Below are 22,182 nucleotides of genomic sequence, written 5' to 3'. Positions count from 1 at the left end.
CAAAGTCTGAGCAGTAATTCCATACTTTAAAAAACAGATTATCTAATCCTTTAATTTCTCAGAAATTACTAATTTGTTAATATCTAGCAATGCTCTAAATTTGTGAAAGCTAATATTTCAGTGGCCCAGAATAGGACTCTGAGCAATGGGTGACATGGTGAACAAGGGTCCTGCTTCTTCAGAAGCACAAAAAACAAGGGAAACAGCCAGAACCACAGTAGGGAAGTAAGAATGAAATTTTATCCAACCCGTAGGTGGTGAAGGGATGAGGTATATCCTTGAATCAATAACCTAAGAAGTCCCAGCTCTGAGTGAAAGCTGCAAACTTGTACAAGTTTATAAACTCTGAGTTCAAGTTTGCAAGCTACAAACTCAGAGAAGGCCTTAGGCCCTTCTCTGCCAACTTCAGGCAAGGTCCTTTCTGTCTATGCCCATAGAATACATTGTTCTTGACTAATGAAGTTTAAGATATTAGAATAAGTAGGAAATAAGCATGAAAGTATTTAAGAAGAATTTGGAAAAATATGCATGTACATACACAAACATATATGTTAAAAAAGAAATGTAATACATGCATGCACATATAAAGACATGAATGTGTAGCAGAATACAACAATTACTAATAGGGCATTATGTAAAATTGTGGATATGTAACCGACGTGATTCTGCAATCTGCATTTGGGGTAAAATTGGGAGTTCATAACCCACTTCAATCTAATGTATGAAATATGATATGTCAAGAGCTTTGTAATGTTGTGAACAACCAATAAAAAAATGAAAAAAAAAGACATGAATGTGTACACATTCAACTGGTACTTGTGGAAAGATGTACATGTTCATGGATTCATGTAAACTTGCATATAAAATTCTACAGGAACAAGCATGGTTATGCCTATACCTGAATATAAATGAATGAATATATGTGTGTTCATATATATATATATTTACATAAATTTGCATGCTTGTGCATGCACATAAAATCATGTTCATACATACACATCTTTTTTTATATTTTCTCATAATTTTCTTCTCAGAGAACACCTCTGAGATCCTCTGCTCTTGATCCAATTATTCCTGCAGGCCCAGAGGCAGCTTATTCTTTGAAGCCTGGTTTGCCCGTGTCTCCCAGGAAATGGACCAGCAACATTGGGAGAAGAAAGATTCATTCTAAATTCAAGCTAAATACAAAGGTCTGTCGTCACTGTCTCTGGCTAGTGAGCTAAAAACTAAGCTGAGGCAAACTGCCCTCAAATTCAGTAATTCTTCCACTAGGGTCTTGATTCTAAGTTGGTTTTCATTCTTTAGAGTTGTTACCCTCCTCTTTTTGCCTTCTCTAATAGCATCCTTGTGGCCTCCAGTTTCTATCTTCTGCAGCTAGCTGCACATCCTGAGGGGCCTGCTCACCCCATAATCCCAGCTCCTCTGAAGATCCCTGCTGTCCACTCCTCCTTAACAGAACTCTGGTGACCCAGCTCCACCCCCACTCCTGCTTATCTCTGCGCTCTCTATAGGGCTTTCCTCCAGCTTCCTTCCCTCCTAACTATAATGACAGTTTTGTCAATGAATAACTCTGTGACTTTGGCAAATCACTTGAAATGCCAATTTCTCACTCTTTCAAGGTATAAATGAGTGTGATTAGATCATTCAAAGGAAGCAATCAATAATGTGAAGATGAATGGGAAAAATCTTTACCCCATGCACCTCAGACAGAGCATTAATGTCCAAGATATAGAAGAACTCAAAAAACTTAACACCCAAAAAACAAATAACCCAAATAATAAATGGGCTAAGGAACTGAACAGATCTTCACAGAAGAAGAAATACAATTGGTCTACAAATATATGAAAAAATGTTCAACATCTCTAACAATTAGAGAAATGCAAATGAAGACTACTCTAAGATTCCATCTTACTCCAGTCAGAAGGACAATTATCTCGAGAATACAAGCAACAATAATTGTTGGCGAGGATGTGGGGGAAAAGGTATAATCATACATTGTTAGTGAGATTACAAATTGGTGCAACCACCATGGAAAGCATAATGGTTGACTATGTGGAGATTCCTCAGAAAACTTGTAATGGAACTACCACTTGGCTCGGCTATTCCATTCTTTGTTTTATACCCAAAGGACATAAAATCAGCATAGTATAGCAATGCAGCCATGTCAATGTTTATAGCAGTACAATTCACAATAGCTAAGCTATGGAACCAACCTAGATATCCTTCAACAGATGAATGGATAAATAAAATGTGATATTATACACAATGTAATATTACTCAGCCTTATAAAAGAGTGAAATGATGGCCCTTTCCAGTAAATGGATGGAGCTGGAGAATATCATGCTAACCAAAATAAGCCAATCCCAAAGAATAGGGCATTATTACCCCATGTGCATGTAATGTTACAAGACTGGTGTAACTCTACATCATGTACAACCAGAAGAATGAGAACTTATATTCCATTTATGTATGATGTGTCAAAATGCATTCTACTGTCATGTATAACTAACTAGAATTTAAATAAATTTTAAAAATAATTAATAAGACAATGTATATAATGAAAACAGACATAAATCATCCTTCTAAGATGCCTGATATGCAGTATTAAATTAGTGCATTTTATTTCCACTCCTCCTTGCCCTCTTCCTTACCAAATACTAGGCTTTATCTCTCTATAATACTGCACAGTCGACCCTTATACCTCACTCATTAGCACTCATCTCTGAGTTCCTGCTATCTCAGCTCCACACATAAAATTAAATTAAAAAGGACATTAAATTATCTTTTTTCTTCAAAAATTTCTGTATTCAACAAAAGAAGACAAAATGTTTTTTCACTAATTCCTATCCCACTGCATATCAGTGTGCATCTTTTTTCCTGCTTCCTGCCAGGCTTTCCTTTCCCTTTTCATGCCGCAAGCCACAAAGATATACTGCAAAAAATGGGCTCTATTTTCTGAAGAAAACCACTAGAAGAAATTCATCTAAGTCACTGAATTGCAGTTAGGAACCAAGTACTAGGTTAGGGAGACGTGCTGTGAGAGGCATGCCTGAGTGAGGGCAGACATCATAGAACTGACATCTGGGCAGGATCTGAAATAAGGAAGGTGGGTGCATTTGAATTAAAATAGAATTTCTAGTTAAACTGAAGGCTGGAGTGCCCAAGAAAGGGAAAAAAAAGAAAACAGAAAACGTTGCAGAGAAAAGTGGGTGGGGAGAAGAAAAGCAAATGATAACAACAACAAAAGTGAAACAAGCAGATAGCAATAGACAGACAAGGAAAGGAAAGGAAAGGAAAAACAATGCTGTATTGGAACACACATACATATTGCAATATGACCCAATATCCTGCAGTGTTATCTCTTAAGCATACTGCTCTAAAATCTAAGCTAAGCCTCCATCAGTAGAGGCTCACAGGCATTAAGAAGTGTCATTCAGTGAGATTGCATGCATGAGACAGAATCTTCCTTCGATCTTGAACAATGAGATGGGGAGCAAAACTCATCATTCTTCTTAATAATTCAAATTGATGGGCTGGGGATGTGGCTCAAGCGGTAGTGCACTCGCCTGGCATGCGTGCAGCCCGGGTTCAATCCTTAGCACCACATACAAACAAATATGTTGTGTCTTGTGTCTGCCGAAAACTAAAAAATAAATATTAAAAAAATTCAAATTGATGCCACTTACTTCCCCTGTGCCAGACTCTTCTAAAGTCCAGTGGGTAGGTATTTTAGAAAATCACTTTTATTCACCTTTTAATTGATATTCCTGAAATGAACACAACAGCAAACAGACTATAAAGATGATCATTGTAAGTTTTAGGCTGGAGTCCAAAGAAGATCTCCTCCCTTGTAGCCTTTATTGGAAGGGTTTATTTTCTCTCTGGTTCCTTCCATATGTCAGTTGAGGCTCAGTATTGTCACAGTTTTACACAGCTATTAATTTCTCATGAAAATAATTTTGTTGTTATCATTCTCGAATGCTCAGAGGAACTCATGGAAAGTAGTGAAACTTTATAACATTTGAAAATCATTTTTTGTTCTGTTTCAGAGAACAAGATCAGTTATTTCTTGGAGGCATTCTAGATTCTTGAAAGGTTTCAGTATAATGAGTCTGGGTCAAAAAGTCTGGGTTGATATCTTCAGTATAAACAACTTTAAGCAACTAAGAATTTGCTTGATATTTAAAAATCAAATATTATCCACAATAACGGGCGGTGGCAGGCTTAAATGAAAAATGCATGAAAATTGTCTCAACTGTACTGATGATATTATCATTTCACCAACAATAGCAGCATTTAGAAGAAGTGCATTATTTGCAAACTTCTCTTTAAGCCTAAGGTCAGACTATAGGGCCAGACATTATAATTACCCTTGCTTTACAGATAGAGAAGAAGTGTCAAGCTAGGTCTCCACTTGGGCAATACGACCTAATATCCTGCAGTGTTACCTCTTAAGCATACTGCTCTAAAATCCAAAAATGCAAGACATGAAATCTGAAACCATAAATAAAGTATATGATTAAAATAACTAGTGTCATATAAGCAATCAAAGGAAATTCCTGAGACTGTATCAAAATATAAAGCATTATAAACAGGAAGAAAATGACTTAGGCTACCAATATGCTGCAGGGAAGGATTGAATTGAAAAGGAATCTACACCCACTGATATAATTTACAGAAGAAATAAGGCCCCAAGTATCAGGGTGGTCCTATAACAAGGAAGACTTTATGTCATTATTGACGTTCATTCATCAGTGAGAAGTCACGTTCTACTTGGAAAACCTGTCTCTCACAATGGCTAATATTACTTCCATGTAGCCAGTGATTATTGCAATTTATAAGGCTCTTTTATATGTGTTAATATATTCACTGTCTTAGATATATATAACACACATACACATCCCTATTTTACAAATTTAAAAGGTCAAGTTCAAAGATTTATAGAAAGTTGAAACCAGAGGCTTAAAACCACATCTGCTGATTCAACTCTGCCAGCAGTTCAGTACTGAGAAAGAGATTATTCAATTTTTTCTAATTTTTTTCTAACATAGATTTTGATTAATCTTGTATCTTAAGGTGTGGAGGTTTTCTCACAGGTACATCTTGGTAAACAAAGGTCTCTTCCTGTCTTCTTGAGAAATGTATTTCTTTTGGATAATGTAAGTAGATCCATGCTGTCTTCCCAGGTAGGGGTTCAGAAGATATCAGCACGTGAATTTAAATTTGGGAGCCATGATGGATTTAAATTTCTGTCATCATTTTTGAAGTTTCAGAAACATGCTCTGAAGGAGTCATAGTCTTGTCCAGCCTTCCATACACATAACAAATATTGATTAAATATGTTCCAATATGTAGGTTGGCAATGGGAAACATTTCCCACTGGATAGAATACTTCTTTGCCTTAAGAGGGACTACAGTGGGCAAATCCTTCTTTCCACTAACTCTACCATAGTTTTTTTTTCCTATACCTTCTTTCATCCTCATGTGGAAAATCCAAATTAATTATCCAGAAGATTGTGGAATGAATATTTTAGAGATGTTTTATCCAAGTAAAGCCAAATAATTTTCATCTCCAGTGGACAGCTGGGTTTGATAATACTTGGAATGGCAGAGATGGGTACTTAAGAGTTTTCTCTGTTTTTCGAATCTATGTTTATATTGAAGTAATTTCTTTTTCTCTCAACTTCTCATCATTGAAAATTCAACATGCTATTAACAAGAATTTATACAGTATCAGAAACATTATACCTTTATGTCAGTCTTTCCAGTCACCTTTTTAAAGCTACTCAACACCATCTATTGCTGGATAAAGGGGAAACATTAAATTGTTACCAGTTATACATGATGAGATCACTGTGAGAATTAGTTTGAACTACTTATATTATCTTATTCCAGAGATGCCCCTATGTCTAAGTCACGACTCCACATTTTCATATTGTGTTAAAGACCAAACTGAAGTCATCATGGAATGGGAAAAAGGAAATGAGTCTGTACATAGCAATAAGCAGAATTTACAGGTCCTTCTCATTGAGCACACTTGGTGTTCTCTGTGCCTTGCTCCCTTCTTGATGAATACATGTTCATAAAAGTAGTAGTTAATAATCATGATAAATTGTTATATTGTTTCTCTAAGATACAACTGTCCCACAATCGTTATATAGCCAATATCTGAGGTGTGCTTTTCAAAAGTCATTTATTTGTACATGTTAATTACACAGAATAATGGGTTTCATCTGGCACATTTTTCCATGCATATAACATAGCCTGGTTAATATTACTCTACAGTATCTCCCCTTACCCTCCTTCACTCTCCCCTGTTCCCTTTGCTCTACCCAGTGGTTTCTCTTCCATTTTTGTAACTGCCCCTTTTCCCTTTGTTTCTCTCTAGCTTCAACATATGAGAGAAAACATGATAATTGGCTTTATGTATCTGGTTTATTTAACTTAAAATCATACTCTTTAGGGCTATTCATTTTTCTCCAAACTACATAATTTCATTCTTTCTTAGCTGAAAAAAAATCTCCATTGTACATATGTACCATATTTTCTTTATCCACTTATCTGTTGATGGACATCTAGGCTGCTTCCATAACCTGGCTATGGAGAATTGTGCATACCCATGTTTATGGAATACTTTTTTTAAGCAGCATATGTTATAAGTAATTTATGTACCTTAATTATCATACTAGGTAAATATTATTGTGCTCATTTCTATATCTTTGCTTATTTCCTGTAGAGGTCTCTGGATATTAAGAAAGGGTGATGTAATTACCTGGATAATTCCTCAGTGGACCTAACTCCCTCCCTATTACTTTACTCTCAGGGCTTCTGATCAGCTTACAAAGAGGGAGGCAGCACCCCAGCCCAAGAACTGGGAAGGTAATAATGCCAAAGTGGTGGTAGTTGCTAACATGAGCTTCCCTGGACCATTTGATGCCTGTGGTGAGTGATCAAGCCACAATCTCCCATCCCTGCCTCCTTCTAAAGCAGCTTCCAGGATTCCCACCCCTGCCTCACTCTTTGAAGGCTTCTAGATTTTTCCCTAATCAGTACTTTCCCTTAGGAGGGATTACAGTGGGCAAATCCTAGCTATCTGAACCTGTATTGTAGAATGAGCATAGTGTTTTCCTGGTGAAGAGCAAAACAAAATATCAGATTACACCATGGGTCAAAATAGTTTTGCCATGATATTATTGTGGGTTACTCTCACAATGCATGTGTCTTATTTAGATGCTTATTTGTTAAGTGGGAACTTTGTCTTCTTGCTTTCCTCACAGATGTGCCCTGAGTATCAGTGAGTGATAAGGGAAGAACATTTTTAATAGAAAGTAAGAGATAAGCTGACCATGATTGATCTTTTCAAAGAATGCCTTGGAAAAGAAATAGTGGGTAGAAAGGATACTAGTATTTACTGATTGTTAAAGGATCATGTTGAATAGTCATAGCCATTGTCTGTGGTAGATAGTAATATCTTTGTCTTAAATAACAAAAAAAAAAAACACAAAAAGTAAAATAAGTTATGTTGCACATAGGAGTCACCTCCAATCCAGTCTTGCTTCAGGGATATTAGAATCACTGTATCATCTTTTTCTTTCTGCTGATTTTTCTGTCCTGTTATACTGGAGTAAACACTTAATGACCCCTTTTGTTATCTCCCATACTGGAGTGCTCTTGTTCAATAAATCCTAAACTCGGAGGAATGATTGTGCTGAGGATCTCTTTCTAAAAGGCCTGGCCTTGTACTATCTGGCTTGGGAGACTTGAGATAAAGGTTGACATCAATGCATAAATGCAAGAAGGATAGAAAACAAGACAAAATAGGAACACATGAGAGAGCGAGGTAGGGCAGAGAAGACTGGGAAGTAGAGACTTCCATTATCTGCCAAGATTTGTCCCTTCTAATATCAGGTCACTTGAGATGTGGCAGGCAAGACAAAGAGTGCAGTTAGGAAGCACAGAGGAAGAGTTGTGTGATCCGGGGGTTTGCTGATACTCTAAGGAACTAAAAATAAGTTGTGCTTATGGAAAGAAGTATACAAAATGGACAGAGGAAGTTCCCCAAGCCTCCAGCCCAGTGATGTTATGAAATATGTGATCATTTTATGAAGTCAATGATTTGCCTCTGAATTTCTCTACACTAAATTTAATTGCAACCCTCCACAGAGAGCATTTCCTAAACTAGTGTCTGCTTAGTTAAACTGCATCTGGCCATGGTAAGTGCCCAGGGATCCCCTATCTGGGCAAGAAATTATTTTTTAATTGTTTCCTCCTATATTTTCATATTTTTTCACAATTGTGAAAAGTCAATGATTTGAACATCATAGTATATTAATGCTTTTCATTTTCTCCATGTTTTATTCCAGTCTTTGTCAAAGTGTTATCTTACATACCTGTAACAGTAATTGTCATTTTTTCCCTCTGTGTCACACTTCACTCAACTTCTCCATTTAACCTGGAAATTTTTTGTCAATTCCTCAGGTATCAGCTGAAGTGTCACTTCCCAAAGAAGGCTTTATGACTTTCAAAATAAATTGGGTTTTTTTCCTTTAGGTCCCTTTTATGGTATCCTAATTGTTTTTCCTATGGTACTTAATACTATTGGGAATAAAATTTAAAAATAAAAAAGGATATTTAATGATTGTGTGTGAATATGTGTGGGAGAAGATGCACTCTCTGATCTGTGGTTAAAAGTTGCAAAGATTTATTAAGTAGGTCCAGGACCTATGTTGCCTGAGCCCTGTATGGTGCTTCATACAGAATTCTGGCTGGTTACAGATCTGCAGAACAGAGAAGAATTTAATAGTGATCAGCATGGATGACTGCTGGTGGCATGAGGTCACTGTTGCTAGGGAAATTAAGCAGTGGCTGAAGGAGAATTCATATCAGGGTTTTTAGGCACATTTTCATCGAGTTTGTAAACTACATGCATGTATGAATAGGTAAACAAATGTGTGAATGTGTGTGTGTGTGTGTGCGTTTGTATTTAAGTAAATGAGTTGAAAACTACCTTCCCAGCCCCAGGATTCCTTGCGTTATTACTATATTATGACTAGTAACACTCAGTTCAATGTAGGCAGGTGGTTTTCTCCTCTGTTGCCTTCCTCTCCTGTCAGGAAGCATTCCTTGAAAATCTGTTTAGGTTCCTGGTATTGCTGTTACAGAAAATTGAGAAGTGCACCTGAGCCAGAAAGAAGTTTCATTGGATAAGGTAAGTTGTTTTCGGGAACTGTGAGTCAAGGGACAATATTCATGACAATATTTTCATAAACCTGATTCCTTCTGAATCATCCAGACCTTTGCACACAATCATTATGGTTGCTTCCTATAACTTCCAAAGCTCAGAATGGCTAAACCAGTGTAGGTCCACACCCCATGCTTTTCTAGTTTAATTCTGCAGCTCACTCCAGGCTCTGTTCACTCCATTGTCTTGGCTTTACCTTGGACTTTAATCATTCAATTACCCACACACCTTCATTTAGCTGTTTTGTATGCCATACTCTGTGCCTTGAACCTATGTATTTATTACTAATATCTGCTTACCTATTCCCAGCATTAATTCATATCTCGTGCTGAAATTGTGTCCATGTTTGTCTCCTCAGTGACATTCTAGGGTCAAGCATCTTGACGCCAACAGGGCAGTCATTTTTCCCTCAGCTGATTCAAGGTCACTTCAGTTTAGATGCATACTTTTCTATTAGCCAAGAATGTCCACGTAATGGAAACTGTAAACTGCTTCACATTGGGAATCTCCTGATGATGGTAATTTGTCAGCTTCCAGAAATGAAACCATTGGCCACATGAATCTGAGTTTATTTTCTTCTTCCCTCCCTAAATGCTCAATCATATTTCTCCATAATAATGTCACCTCACTAGTTTATTTCTAATTTTTCAGGTGTCACAGTCCTGTGGGATGAGGTTTCAGCATGAAGAATTCCAATAGCTCTTTGGGGTTCTTGCCTACAACATTCATTTTGGTTGGCATCCCAGGACTGGAGGCAGAGCACTTCTGGATATCCATTCCTTTCTGCCTGATGTACATCATCATCTTCCTTGGAAATGGCACCATTCTTCATGTCATCAGAACAGATGCTTCCCTACATCAGCCTATGTATCTCTTTCTTGCCATGTTAGCACTAGCTGAGGTTGGTGTCTCTGTATCCACCCTGCCTACAGTGCTAGGCATATTCCTTTTTGGCACCACTGAGATTAGTTTTGAAGCATGCCTTTTCCAGATGTTCTCCATCCATTCTTTCTCCATTATGGAGTCAGCTGTGCTGCTGGCCATGTCTGTGGACCGCTTCGTGGCCATCTATAGCCCATTGCGCTATACCACTATTCTGACACTGTCCCGTATCTTTGGCACAGGAGTTATTATTGGACTGAAGAGCATTGTGCTCATGGCTCCATTGCCCATGCTTTTACGGAGGCTGCCTTTCTGTGGCCATAATGCTCTCTCTCATTCCTTTTGCCTCCACCCTAACCTTATTCATCTACCTTGTGGGGACATTTCCATCAACAATATCTATGGACTTTTCATTGTTACCTCCACTTTTGGGCTGGATTCATTGCTCATAGTAATCTCATATGGGCTCATACTCCACACTGTATTGGGTATTGCCACTGGAGAAGGGCGGAAGAAGGCACTCAGCACATGCGGTTCACATGTTTGTGCTGTATTAGCTTATTATATACCTATGATTGGCTTGTCTATGGTGCATCGATTTGGAAAGCATGTATCGCCTCTGCTGCAAACCATGATGGCCAATGCCTACCTTTTCTTCCCACCTGTTGTCAACCCCATTGTCTATAGTATTAAAACCAAGGAGATTCATCGTGGCATTATCAGAATGCTAGCAAAGAAGAGATTCAGAGTTTAATCAAAGGCCAAATTAAAAAGGGAGGTTTTGTTGGTTGGTTTTCTATAATCACCTTATGTGGTTATAACTGGGATTGCCTTAAAACATGGTATCTAACAGGAGGCTTTCATATACTGACAGTGAACTGGAATGGAAATGCAAGTAGGCACAGAATATGCATAATTAAACAGTTGGAGAACTAATAATATTTTTAAAAAGATCATGTGACATGAAGTTTTCCATTACCTCGCATACTTGAAGCAGGAATGCAAAAAAAGCTTGTTTATGAAAACACATTCAGAAGGTGTCCTGAGAAATCTATTGAGTCCTCTGTACCTGGGAGAGAGGAAGTAAGTGTGTTGCATTCTTTTGAGCTATTGGCCCTTTGATTCCATAGCAAGAGAACACCAGAGCTAGCTCAAAGGAGGCTTCCCCCACATGCTTTAATGTGGCATTTACCCAACTTCACCAAGGTCGTACACTGGGAGAGACCAAAAATTACTAATCTTGTATGTTGTGCAAAATTCTGAAGTTCTCCCCCCAAGATGGCAGACACTTTCAAACAAACATCCCCTTTGAAGACATTGATAATTTTTTGTTTGGTTGGATATTCTTTTTCAGACCCTTGAAATAATATGAAGAGCTTATACTTATATTTTCAGAGAAAGAGATTAAGATTTTTGAGATGCAAATATATACTGGGCACTTTATATTTATTATTAAATATAAACAATATCAACAAGCCTGAGGTAGGGAATGACTAAAATATTACAAAGTAATATAGCTATTATTCTTTAGATGAAAAGCTGATGTTTAGATATAATAAGCATCTTATTAAATCTACATATCTATGAGTTAGAATCTCCTTGACCTTATTAGTAGTCAGCCAAGTAGAATTTACAGAACACAATCAATGCATCAAACAAGATTCTAGGCCTTAAAGGTAAAGCAGTGATAAAAGAGACAAGGCACCTTCTGTTACAGAGCTTAGAAAGGAATCACTACATTCACCATCTTTGCTATATTTTATGTTTCCTATGAAAAAGTGTTTAGAATCAATTTCATGCAGACATTCAAATGCCCCATATATAAATAACCACAAATAAAATTTTAATTATGAATTTTAAACATTTTAAATGGTTCTGTTTTACATTGCAAGGATGGCAAAAATTGACAAAGACTTCTTGTAAAAGTTAATTCTGTGGATTTGTCTCCAGGTTTCCCTCTACCTGTTTCCCTAGATTCTGACCTGGGGATCTGAAATTGCCTATAACCACCAGTGGCAAAGATCTGCAGAGGACAATGATATTGAATTATCAAAGAAAATCACACAGGTAAACCCTGGAAATCCTATAGATAGTCAGAGGAGACTGAGAGAGTGATTATGAGAAGAGAGGAGAAAAGGATGAGTATCTTTATAGAATCTGAAGACATCCCATATCTAAAGATGTGCAGAATAGATGATGGCACCAGGTTGTCAAATGGCTTGGCATAAAACGATCATCTTAGCAAGTCATTTTTGTTTCTAAAGATTGTGTTGGGAATCTTTAGGCTTCTTAAATATGATTGCTCCTACATTTGAGCCTGTTGCAAATGTTGACTCTAAATCTCATCCTTGGATGTTTGTCAGATCACGATCAATTTAGTGTAAACCTTTCAATCCCATCATAGAATGGATTTGCACATACATCCTCCATCTCTATTTTTTTCTAAATTTTATTGTCCCATTGTCCTGAAATCCTGGCTTCTGTCAATGTCAGATTCAGAAAGGGACAATCTTGGAAAACCACATGCTGAAAACAGTCCAGAAATAATCTAATGTCTATGACATTGAATTCAACAGAATTCAACATGACTTTATGGAAAAATATCAGTTTGGGCTCTTTTTCTGCCCTTATAATTACTACCCTAATTTACAATCTAGACCTTTTGAAACTATGTTTGATCTTTTTATCTTTTCAACAAGGACAAAATTATCCACCTTCATATTTAAGTATGTAGGAAAATAAATTAAGAATTTGGACACTTTAAAATGTCAGAATGTTATAGGTTATTTCCACACTTATCAAGGGAATATTATTGTATCAAGCCAATCATCCTGCCCACAATTAGAAAACTTAGAGAAATACTTCAAAATAACTTCAAAAAGCATCAACGATGAGTGCATAAAGGCCAAGATTCCAAAAGAAGGAAAGCCTAAAGAATTGAACCTGGAAGTTTTTATTTTTCTTTTTAAGAAATTTATCAATTCAAAAGTAAAAGCTGAAAACAGCTGACAACAATCTCAAAGGGCTGATGTGCAAAGGACAATTTGTTAAAACTAAAAGTTAAGTAGATTAATCCAGAATGATTCATTTTATTATAGTTTTCCAAGTAAGTAATGAAGCTGACAATATATATATATATTTTATATATATATATATATATCAAGATTTTAAAAACTCTGGAAAACGTTATTAAAACTTCTATCTAATTAACAATTCCATTAAGCAGTTACATAAAAAATACTCTTTTTGCTTTCTTCATTTTTTCTTCCATTATATTTTGTTCATTATAATTGTACATAATGATATAATACACTCTTTCTAAATGCATATGAAACACTTCCCAAAATAAACCATTAGGACACAGTAACATTTTATTCCTTGATTGGGATTGAGGTCAGAAGATGTGATGTATTTATTTTGTGAATACTTAATGAGCAATTTACATATAAAATGAGTACATTTACCTATGATTATTATATGCCAATAAAAAATCTGTAATGTATATTAAAAAGAATGGTGTACAACATTTTTAAAGTGTAATAACCATTTGTCTGTGTGGTGGTGATGGGTGAATATTTGCATCTAACTTATCTGCACATTGATTTCCACAAACTCTCCAGTTCTAAGTCCTACATGGTTACCCTCTCTGAGTTAGGTTCCAGATGCCTCAGATGAAACTTTCTGAGTTAGCAGAGTTAAGTTCTTGTTCACTTGTTTCATTGTAGTCAACAAAGTTTCATACCACTAATCTTTACAGTTCCAAGTTATTAACAGTGTCTTTCACTCTATGTGAATAAAGAATTTAACATGCCTATAAATGCTATTTTATTTCTTAGCTTCTATTTTTCTTACTAATGATTAATTTTATATCTGCATTTTACTAAAATGTTGACAAGTTTACACATTCATAAGACTCAAATTTCAAAAACATGGAGTGTATGTAAATATTTAAAATATTCACTTTAGTCTATATTTTATTCATTTTGACTTCTCTCTCCAGACACACACAAAAATTTGGTTTATTATATTTCCTTTTAGGAAAACAAATCATGCATAAATAAGAAATTATGTGAATTTATACTTTTTTCCATTGAAAATTGTGTGCTGTCCTCTACTTAATTTTTAGCATATATCTATATCTTTGAGGTCACTCATAAACAACATTTTCATATCTAAATATTTCATTTTGCAAATTCTGACATACTATATGTTCCCACAATTTATTTACCAATTTCCAGTTAATGAATATCTAAATTGTTTCCATTTTATACTCTTACAAATGACATTTTATTGTAAAATCTTGTCTGTAAATATGCCAGTTTGCACATACATATTTAAAAATACATTTGTAAACTCAATTTCTAGAGATGGAATTGCTGAGTAAAGAATTGTGTACTTGGGGCTGGGATTGTGGCTTAGCGGTAGAGCGCTTGCCTAACACAGGCAGGACCTGGGTTTGATCCTCAGCACCACATAAAAATAAAGGCATTGTGTTGTGTCCATCTACACCTAAAAAATAAATTAAAAAAAAAAGAATTAGGTACTTATATAACTTTGAAACAATTTTGATACAAATTTTGGTTACAAAGTTTGTACAACTTTGGTACAATATTTTCAATGTCCTCCATAAAATTCACTTATTTATTTGCCCATAAATGTGTTTTAATATTCTTGGAGTTTGCTAAGTTGATGAATAAAAAGCTGAATCTCAATTTCATTACAGTTTTTTTCTATATATAAACTAGATAAACACTATTTTTATTGTTCAAATATGCATAAGAGACAAATCTTCTCTTGTATGCCTCATTTTTCTTCATTTTCAAAAATTACAAATATTATCAGTTTTACCAATTTTACCAATATTCCTTTTACTGATAAAAGTGTTACTTTATCACTTTGTCAATTTTAAATTGTGTCTTTTGATCCTCAACCACTAGAAGTAAAATAATCAAATACTTCATAATAACTTCCAAAATCCTTACTCCCAATTTGTATTGGTTATTTAATTTCTTCATTTTCAGGGTTTATAACTTAACATTTTGCTCTGCAATAACAATCTCCTTTCTGACGTAGCAGTAGTGGTTTAGAGGTGGAGCTTCCCCAGATCACAAAGGCAAGCCACATTTGAAGGAAGCACCCTGGGCCTTCCTTAATAAAACACAAGACACATGTAAATAAACATCTGAACAGCTGCTGGTTTTTATTGACTATGGAGAACACAGTCTCAATAAATACACATGTAAAATCCTAGGTCAATTGTTTCTAGATAACACCGCAGCCACTTCTGGCCTGAGCAGAGATCCAGTCTTTCCTGGGGAAGAAGTTTAATGCATGACCCAGCTGCTCCCTGTAGATCACTGGAAGAGGAAATTCCATTTTTCTCTGTGATTTGAGAATCTACTACATCAACACTGAGTTTGGTCATATTCATGCCATGACAATATTAAAGGGCAGCTCTGCTCCAACTTTGAACAATCCCTCTCAAACCAGATAAGGCACAGCAGTAAGCAGGAGGGCACTAATGATCACTGAGACAACATCTGCTAGGATAGGAGTTAGGCTGTTTCCGTGTACCTCACAAGATGTTCAGATATCCATGTGTCTGTCAGCTCATTTGCTAGTACATATAGATCAAGCAGAGAACTTTACTCATGGTTTTACTTATTGTTACTATTAATTCTCATTCCTTGAACTAGGTGTCTGCATATTCACTGAAGTCAAGAGATTTTACTACTTGGCTTTATATTTTTATAATAATTTAAAAATGTTTTTAATTTAGAATTTGTCTTTAGAGGGGGGAACAGCATATGGAAGTTTTAATACTTCAAATTTAAGTTTGAATGAGTATTTTTTAAGTAAACTGAAAACAGATTTTTCATTCTTGACAACAATACTCTTAAGAAACATAGTCAACTCTTCCCTGAAGAGTTAATATGGTTAATATGGGGACATATTGGTTAATATGTGCTCATATTAACCAATCCAGGCTGGAGAGCTTCTCAGAACTAATTTCCAAAAGAACCTTTCAACCACATTACATTCTCTCAAGGTTTTGAACCTGACTATAATAAGGTTTTTTTTTTTTTTTGCCTATTGTTTTAGTGAACACGAATGATTGGCTTCCTGGTTCTCTCCCTTAGGGCCTCAGGTCTCAGAGCACAAGTTTTACACTCCTATAAGATCCTGGCAGAAGTCTCTTCACTCATATCCTGTATTCCAGGCTGTGATGTTCAGGAACATATAATCACACTCAACCACAGAGCAGAGAATAGAAACCAAAGAGCATTGAGAAACAAACAAACAAACAGAGAACACTCAGGTAAGGCTGGACTGCTCCAGTGATGGTTAGCAATAAAAGTAAGAGGAGGGGATGAGTGAGAAAAGGGATGCTCTGTAAAGACAAGCGGAAGAATTAAACAGACCCTTTTCAGAGACATCCTAAAAGGAGGTAGACTAGAGTGAGGAGATAGGACAGATAGGAAACATGAAGCAGTTCATGCAGAGGTTGTCACTATGCTCCCACTGAGTACAAAGTGGAACTCTGATGTCTTTATCCCTTGTTATCTCAAACCTGTGGCCATCAAAGCTGAAGTAGTCTCAGTACACAAGAGTCTTCCTCTCTGTCTTGCAAATGGTTCATCAAATGTCTCAGAAAGAGTGCGTTTAAGGAAATATGGGAAACCATGAATGAAGAATGAACAAAAGCTGGCTTGAAATTAGTCAGGGGCTTGCAAATTACTTTGCCCCATAGTAAGGGTTTGTGAGTTTAGAGCTGATGCGAAATGAAGGAAATAGTTTCCTTAATACTTCCCAGCTACTGAGTCCAGATCTTACTGCACAAGGACAACTGATAGAAAGAAGCATGGCTAGGAGAAACAAGATTAAGTACAATGCAGAAGTCTCCTCACCACTTGCTTGGAAATTCCCTAAAAATTTCGCCTCGCTAGAGAATTACTTAAGAAAGTAGAAATAATTGCTTTGCAGAAAAGTAAATGTATTATCAGGTTTTCACTGGTATTAAGCCTTACCCTTTCACCTCCCTCCCTTCTTTCCTCCTTTCCTCCTTTCTTACCTCATCCCTCCTTTCTCCACTCCTTCCCATCTTCTCTTTTTTCTATCTTTATTTTTCCTAACACATATTCAATAATTTTAAATCTGTCATGAGTTAAAAAATACCAAATATAAACCTTTAAATATTCTCCAACAGACTTTGGAATCACACATCTATCTCACCTTCTTTCTGATCTCACCCCTACCACCCCACATGTGCACATGAATGCTTACACAAATGCACATACTTATGAATGCACACACTCATACATTTCTTACCTGCTTGTCTTCATTGAGTTTGTGTCCCCCAAATTCTCTCCTGTTTTTACCTGCCCACGTTCTCTTTCCAACCAAAAAAAGTGATGATGTCTCTCTCTGGCTTAAAGCCCTGTGAAGACTCTATCCTCCTCCTCTGGAGCCCTCTGTTCTCACTACTTCCTGTCTTGGTTCCCACCACACCTTCAGTCAGGCCCACCCTGAGACAGCTAAGGAGGTTGCCATTTCCTGTGTATGTCACTGTATCATCTTGTCTCCCATCTTATCACTTTCTCCACCCTTTTAAAACTGCAAAACAGCTGGTAGATCCCTTCTTCCATCAAGAATTCCTGGCTCTTCAAAGAAATAAATACATATTTTCATCAGCACTACACATTTTTTATTATTTAATATGAAAGACAGCCATTGTGTAATTATTAAGTAAAGTGAATTAAAATAAGAAAAATTCTAGAACATCACACAGCACCGAGGAAACTGGGCAAACATTGTTGCTCTGCCATTATCGTTCATCTCTCTACTCTCTGTCATTCAGTGATAAGCATGTCACATGGACGGTCTCAGTTGTGTTCAACTACAACATGATGAGATATTTTACTTGAGAGAAAATATTATAAGATTTTAATATAAATTTTATTATGTACATTTAAGGTATACAACATGATGTTATGGGGGAAAGTGTGTGTAATAGAATAATTTCTGTAGTGAAGCAAGTGAACATAACCATCATCTCACACAGCTACCCACTCTTTCTTTTTATTGTTTCTTTTTTAGATGTATATATCATTAGGAATCATTTTTATACAATTAAGAAAGCATGGGATATGATTTATTCAAATTCATTCTTTTTGTTGTTGTTTATGAAGTTTAAAATACTGAAGCTCAAAAAAAATATTTGGAAATCTTGATGTCAGCTTACAAGAATCCTTTCAATATGGCAATTTACTCAGTGCTTTTTAATTCCATTTAAGACCTTAGTTTGTTGGCTCATAATCATTAGTCTCTCAAAATTAAGTATAATTTCATTCCCTATTAATATTTATATTAACCAAACTGAAAATAAATAAAATTAAAAGCCCACAGTTTAAGAACTAGGGGAAGTATCATACATATGAAGAAAAGATGTGTGGCTACCATCTAGAAAAAAAAAAATTTAAAAGACATAGGGGCCAAACTGTGGCCAAAAGTGCCTGTGAGAGCACAGGAATGCAGTCATTGACTGAAAGCTAAAATGTCTGGACCAGGTAGCCCCATTTGATCCCCATGCAGCTGCCATTTCCTGGCTGCAGACACATTTTCCTTCTGCACAGCATTTGGATGGGCAGCACTGAAAATTGTCTCAGGTTTTTCTTTCCTTTATCCTTGTACAACTATTTATCTTATTAAATATATTTATTTGGAATATCTGATAAATTGTTAACTTCTCAGGTATATTAATCAAGATCATTAGTACTCGGTGCTAGGAGATTTTTAAAAACTTTTGTTTTTGCCTCTTGTCTTTTGATGCTGTTATTGCTGTTCAAGTACTGGGGATTAAACTCAGGGGTATCCCTAGCCCTAGCTAAATTCCCAGCTCCTTTTATTTCTATTTTCAGACAGAGTCTTGCTAAATTTCCAGGCTATTCTCTAATTGCAATCCTCCTACCTCAAATTACTGGAATTACAATCATGCACCACCACACCTAGTTTATGGACTCTTGTCTTTTGATTTACAGTTTAAGCCTCAGAGGACATTTCAATTCTTGTTGTTTATTATTTGATCAGTGATTCTCACTAGTCTCTATAATCTCACTACAATTTTTGCTTTCATATTACATTTCAGTTCTCAATGTTTGCCTATATTTCTTTTTTCCTGACCATATTTATTAGAAGCTTCCAAATTATATTGACTCCACCAAATAATTTCTAGAAGTTTCAATATTTTTATTTTTCTAATTTAAAAATCTATTTTATCTTTATTTTCTTCCTCCCATTTCTCCCAGTTTCTTAAATTTTTAAGAGATTTTTCCCAGGATTATACTTTGACACTTAGAAGCTCATCAGGGGGGACATGGTTAGAATACATGGATTGTAGGTAGATTCTAGGTACTGTTTATTTCTTATAACATGTTCTGAGCTTTTATTCCCAGAACACTTCAAAGATTAATAAGGGTTCAGTCATTATATTTTTTCATTAAAAAAATTAAAGTCTGCATTCGCCCATAGGGGGGCAGTATAAACCGATTTGAGAACACAGTCTACAAAACTACAAAATCTCTCCATCCCCCCCCCCCTTTAATTTATCCCTCAGACCACTAATTTGGCTTCTTTTCCAATTACTCTACTAAACTGTTCCTCCAAAATGTTACTGGTGATATTCTTGTCCCTAAACTAACTAAACTCTTTTCAGTACTGATTTTATTGAATGTCTGAGTAGCTGCTCTAAACTGCGGTGGATATTCCCTTTAATTAATTGGCTTTTGATTTTATTTTCTCTGTTTTCCTCCCTTTAGACAGTCCTCCATAATTGCCTTTATTTTTCTTCTACTTATACTTACCTGCTAAATTGTTCATTTTCTCATAAATCTGCCTTAGGACTCCTTTTTTTCTCATGCTGAATTCTTGCTTAAATTTTGATGTTAACTTTAATTTTTTTTAAAGAGAGTGAGAGAGAGAGAGAGAGAGAGAGAGAGAGAGAGAGAGAGAGAGAGAGAGAGAGAATTTCTTTTTTAATATTTATTTTTTTAGTTTTCGGCGGACACAACATCTTTGTATGTGGTGCTGAGGATCGAACCCGGGCCGCACGCATGCCAGGCAAGCGCACTACCGCTTGAGCCACATCCCCAGCCCTTTATGTTAACTTTAGATTCTCTATTACCTGAAATTACCTTGACCCCTAGCAGACTTCCTCTCTCTGTCCATCTGGTGGTAGTTTCTCTTGAATAGCTTCTATGAAGAACAGACTCAACTTGCACAAACCAACTCTGTACTCTTTCCCTGGAGTCTCCTCCTGCTCTAGTGCTCAAAAAAAAAAAAAAAATTCTTACTATAATCTACATGTGTTCAACTTGGGCATCACTTTGATACTTACCCTTTGAAACTATTTCTATTCAAGTAAATAATATAAATCAGTAAAATTTTATTTTCCTATATGTCAAGTAAAATGTGGGTTGTTTATAGACTTGATTGAAAGTTATTTAAACTATTAATAAAACAAATTTCCATAATTCAAAATATTTGTGCAGGTACATATGTACATATGTATAAGAGTCATTGGGATGTAATGACATATATATATATGCAAACCATATATATATATGGTTTGCAAAACATGAACTTACCTGAAATAGAGACTTATAAAAAGGCATGCCTGTTTGTTGTGTTTCCGGCTAGTGTATTGCTCAGTGGAGTTAGAAAAAGAAATCTTAAAAGCATGCTTGTATCCTGAATTTAATAGATAGTGATTCTGTGGTGGTAGCATACTGATGAGATTCTTAATGTGGAACACACAGATTCTGGGTTCTGCATCTATCAAAAATGGGGCCTGTGACTAACACCACCCACGCTCCCTTCTACTTCATCCTCACGGGCATTCCTGGATTTGAAGCTTCTCACATATGGATCTCCATCCCCTTCTTCTGTCTCTACGCCATCTCCATCATGGGAAACACTACCATTCTTGCTGTCATCTGCATAGAGCCGTCTCTGCGCCAGCCCATGTACCTGTTCCTCTCCATGCTGGCTCTGACTGACCTGGGCCTCACACTCACCACTCTGCCCACAGTCATGCAGCTCTTCTGGTTCAACATTCAAAAAATCAATACGGGGTAAAAGGGGGAGTTCATAATCCACTTGAATCAAACCGTGTAATATGATGTATTAAGAACTATGTAATGTTATGAACGACCAATAAAAAAAAAAAAAGAAAAAAAAAAAAAAAAAAGAAATATTAAATAAAAATTTAAAGTAAAAAAAAAAAAAAAAAAAAAAAAAAAAAAAAAAACATTCAAAAAATCAGATTTGAGGCCTGCTTTGCACAGTTCTTCTTCCTCCATGGATTCTCCTTTATGGAATCTTCCGTCCTGCTGGCCATGTCCTTTGACCGTTATGTGGCCATCTGCCGCCCCCTCCATTATGCCTCCATCCTCACCAGTGAGGTCATTTGTAGAATTGGGTTAGCCATTATTTGCCGCTGTGTCCTGGCTGTTCTTCCCTCACTTTTCCTACTCAAGCGCCTGCCCTTCTGCCGCTCCCACTTACTCTCTCACTCCTACTGCCTCCACCAGGATATGATTCACCTGGTCTGTGCTGACATCCGAGTCAACGCCTGGTATGGATTTGCCCTGGTCCTGCTCATTATTGTAATGGACCCTCTGCTCATTGTACTCTCCTATGTACTCATCTTGAAAAATGTCTTGAGCACAGCCACCCGGACTGAGCGATTTCGTGCCCTCAATAACTGTCTTTCTCACTTTCTGGCTGTTCTGGTCCTTTATGTCCCCATGGTTGGTGTATCTATGACTCACCGCTTTGCCAAACATGCCTCTCCACTGGTCCATGTTATCATGGCCAATATCTACCTGCTGGCCCCACCTGTGATGAATCCTATCATTTACAGTGCAAAGACTAAGCAGATCCATCAGGGAATTACTCGCCTCCTATTTCAGAGGAAAATGCACTAACTATTGAAGTTTAGATTTACTGGAATCATTTTATTAGGTAACGTGGAGTCAGGAGCAAAGACCATTACCATCACA

General features: G+C 36.3%; 2 protein-coding genes across 2 annotated transcripts; both read left to right on the top strand.

Moving 5' to 3' along the window:
• Positions 1 to 9,923: 9,923 nt before the first annotated feature.
• Positions 9,924 to 10,877, top strand: LOC113191384 (olfactory receptor 51J1). Its single transcript, XM_026401105.2, has one exon. The coding sequence runs from the start codon at positions 9,924 to 9,926 to the stop codon at positions 10,875 to 10,877; it is 954 nt and encodes a 317-aa protein (XP_026256890.2).
• Positions 10,878 to 20,950: 10,073 nt separating this feature from the next.
• Or51q1 (olfactory receptor family 51 subfamily Q member 1) lies at positions 20,951 to 22,107 on the top strand. Its single transcript, XM_077797928.1, has 2 exons — positions 20,951 to 21,252; positions 21,444 to 22,107. The coding sequence occupies exons 1-2, from the start codon at positions 20,963 to 20,965 to the stop codon at positions 22,105 to 22,107; spliced, it is 954 nt and encodes a 317-aa protein (XP_077654054.1). The 5' UTR covers positions 20,951 to 20,962.
• Positions 22,108 to 22,182: the final 75 nt, after the last annotated feature.

Source organism: Urocitellus parryii, chromosome 4 (genome assembly GCF_045843805.1).
Source record: "Urocitellus parryii isolate mUroPar1 chromosome 4, mUroPar1.hap1, whole genome shotgun sequence".
Classification (NCBI taxonomy): domain Eukaryota; kingdom Metazoa; phylum Chordata; class Mammalia; order Rodentia; family Sciuridae; genus Urocitellus; species Urocitellus parryii.
This window is presented reverse-complemented; position numbering and strand designations above follow the sequence as displayed.

Coding starts and splice junctions, on each gene's coding strand:
- LOC113191384 (XM_026401105.2), top strand. CDS start 9,924: ATGAAGAATTCCAATAGCTCTTTGGGGTTCTTGCCTACAACATTCATT.
- Or51q1 (XM_077797928.1), top strand. CDS start 20,963: ATGGGGCCTGTGACTAACACCACCCACGCTCCCTTCTACTTCATCCTC. Junction 21,253..21,443: donor ATTCAAAAAATCAATACGGG/GTAAAAGGGGGA, acceptor TCAAAAAATCAG/ATTTGAGGCCTGCTTTGCAC.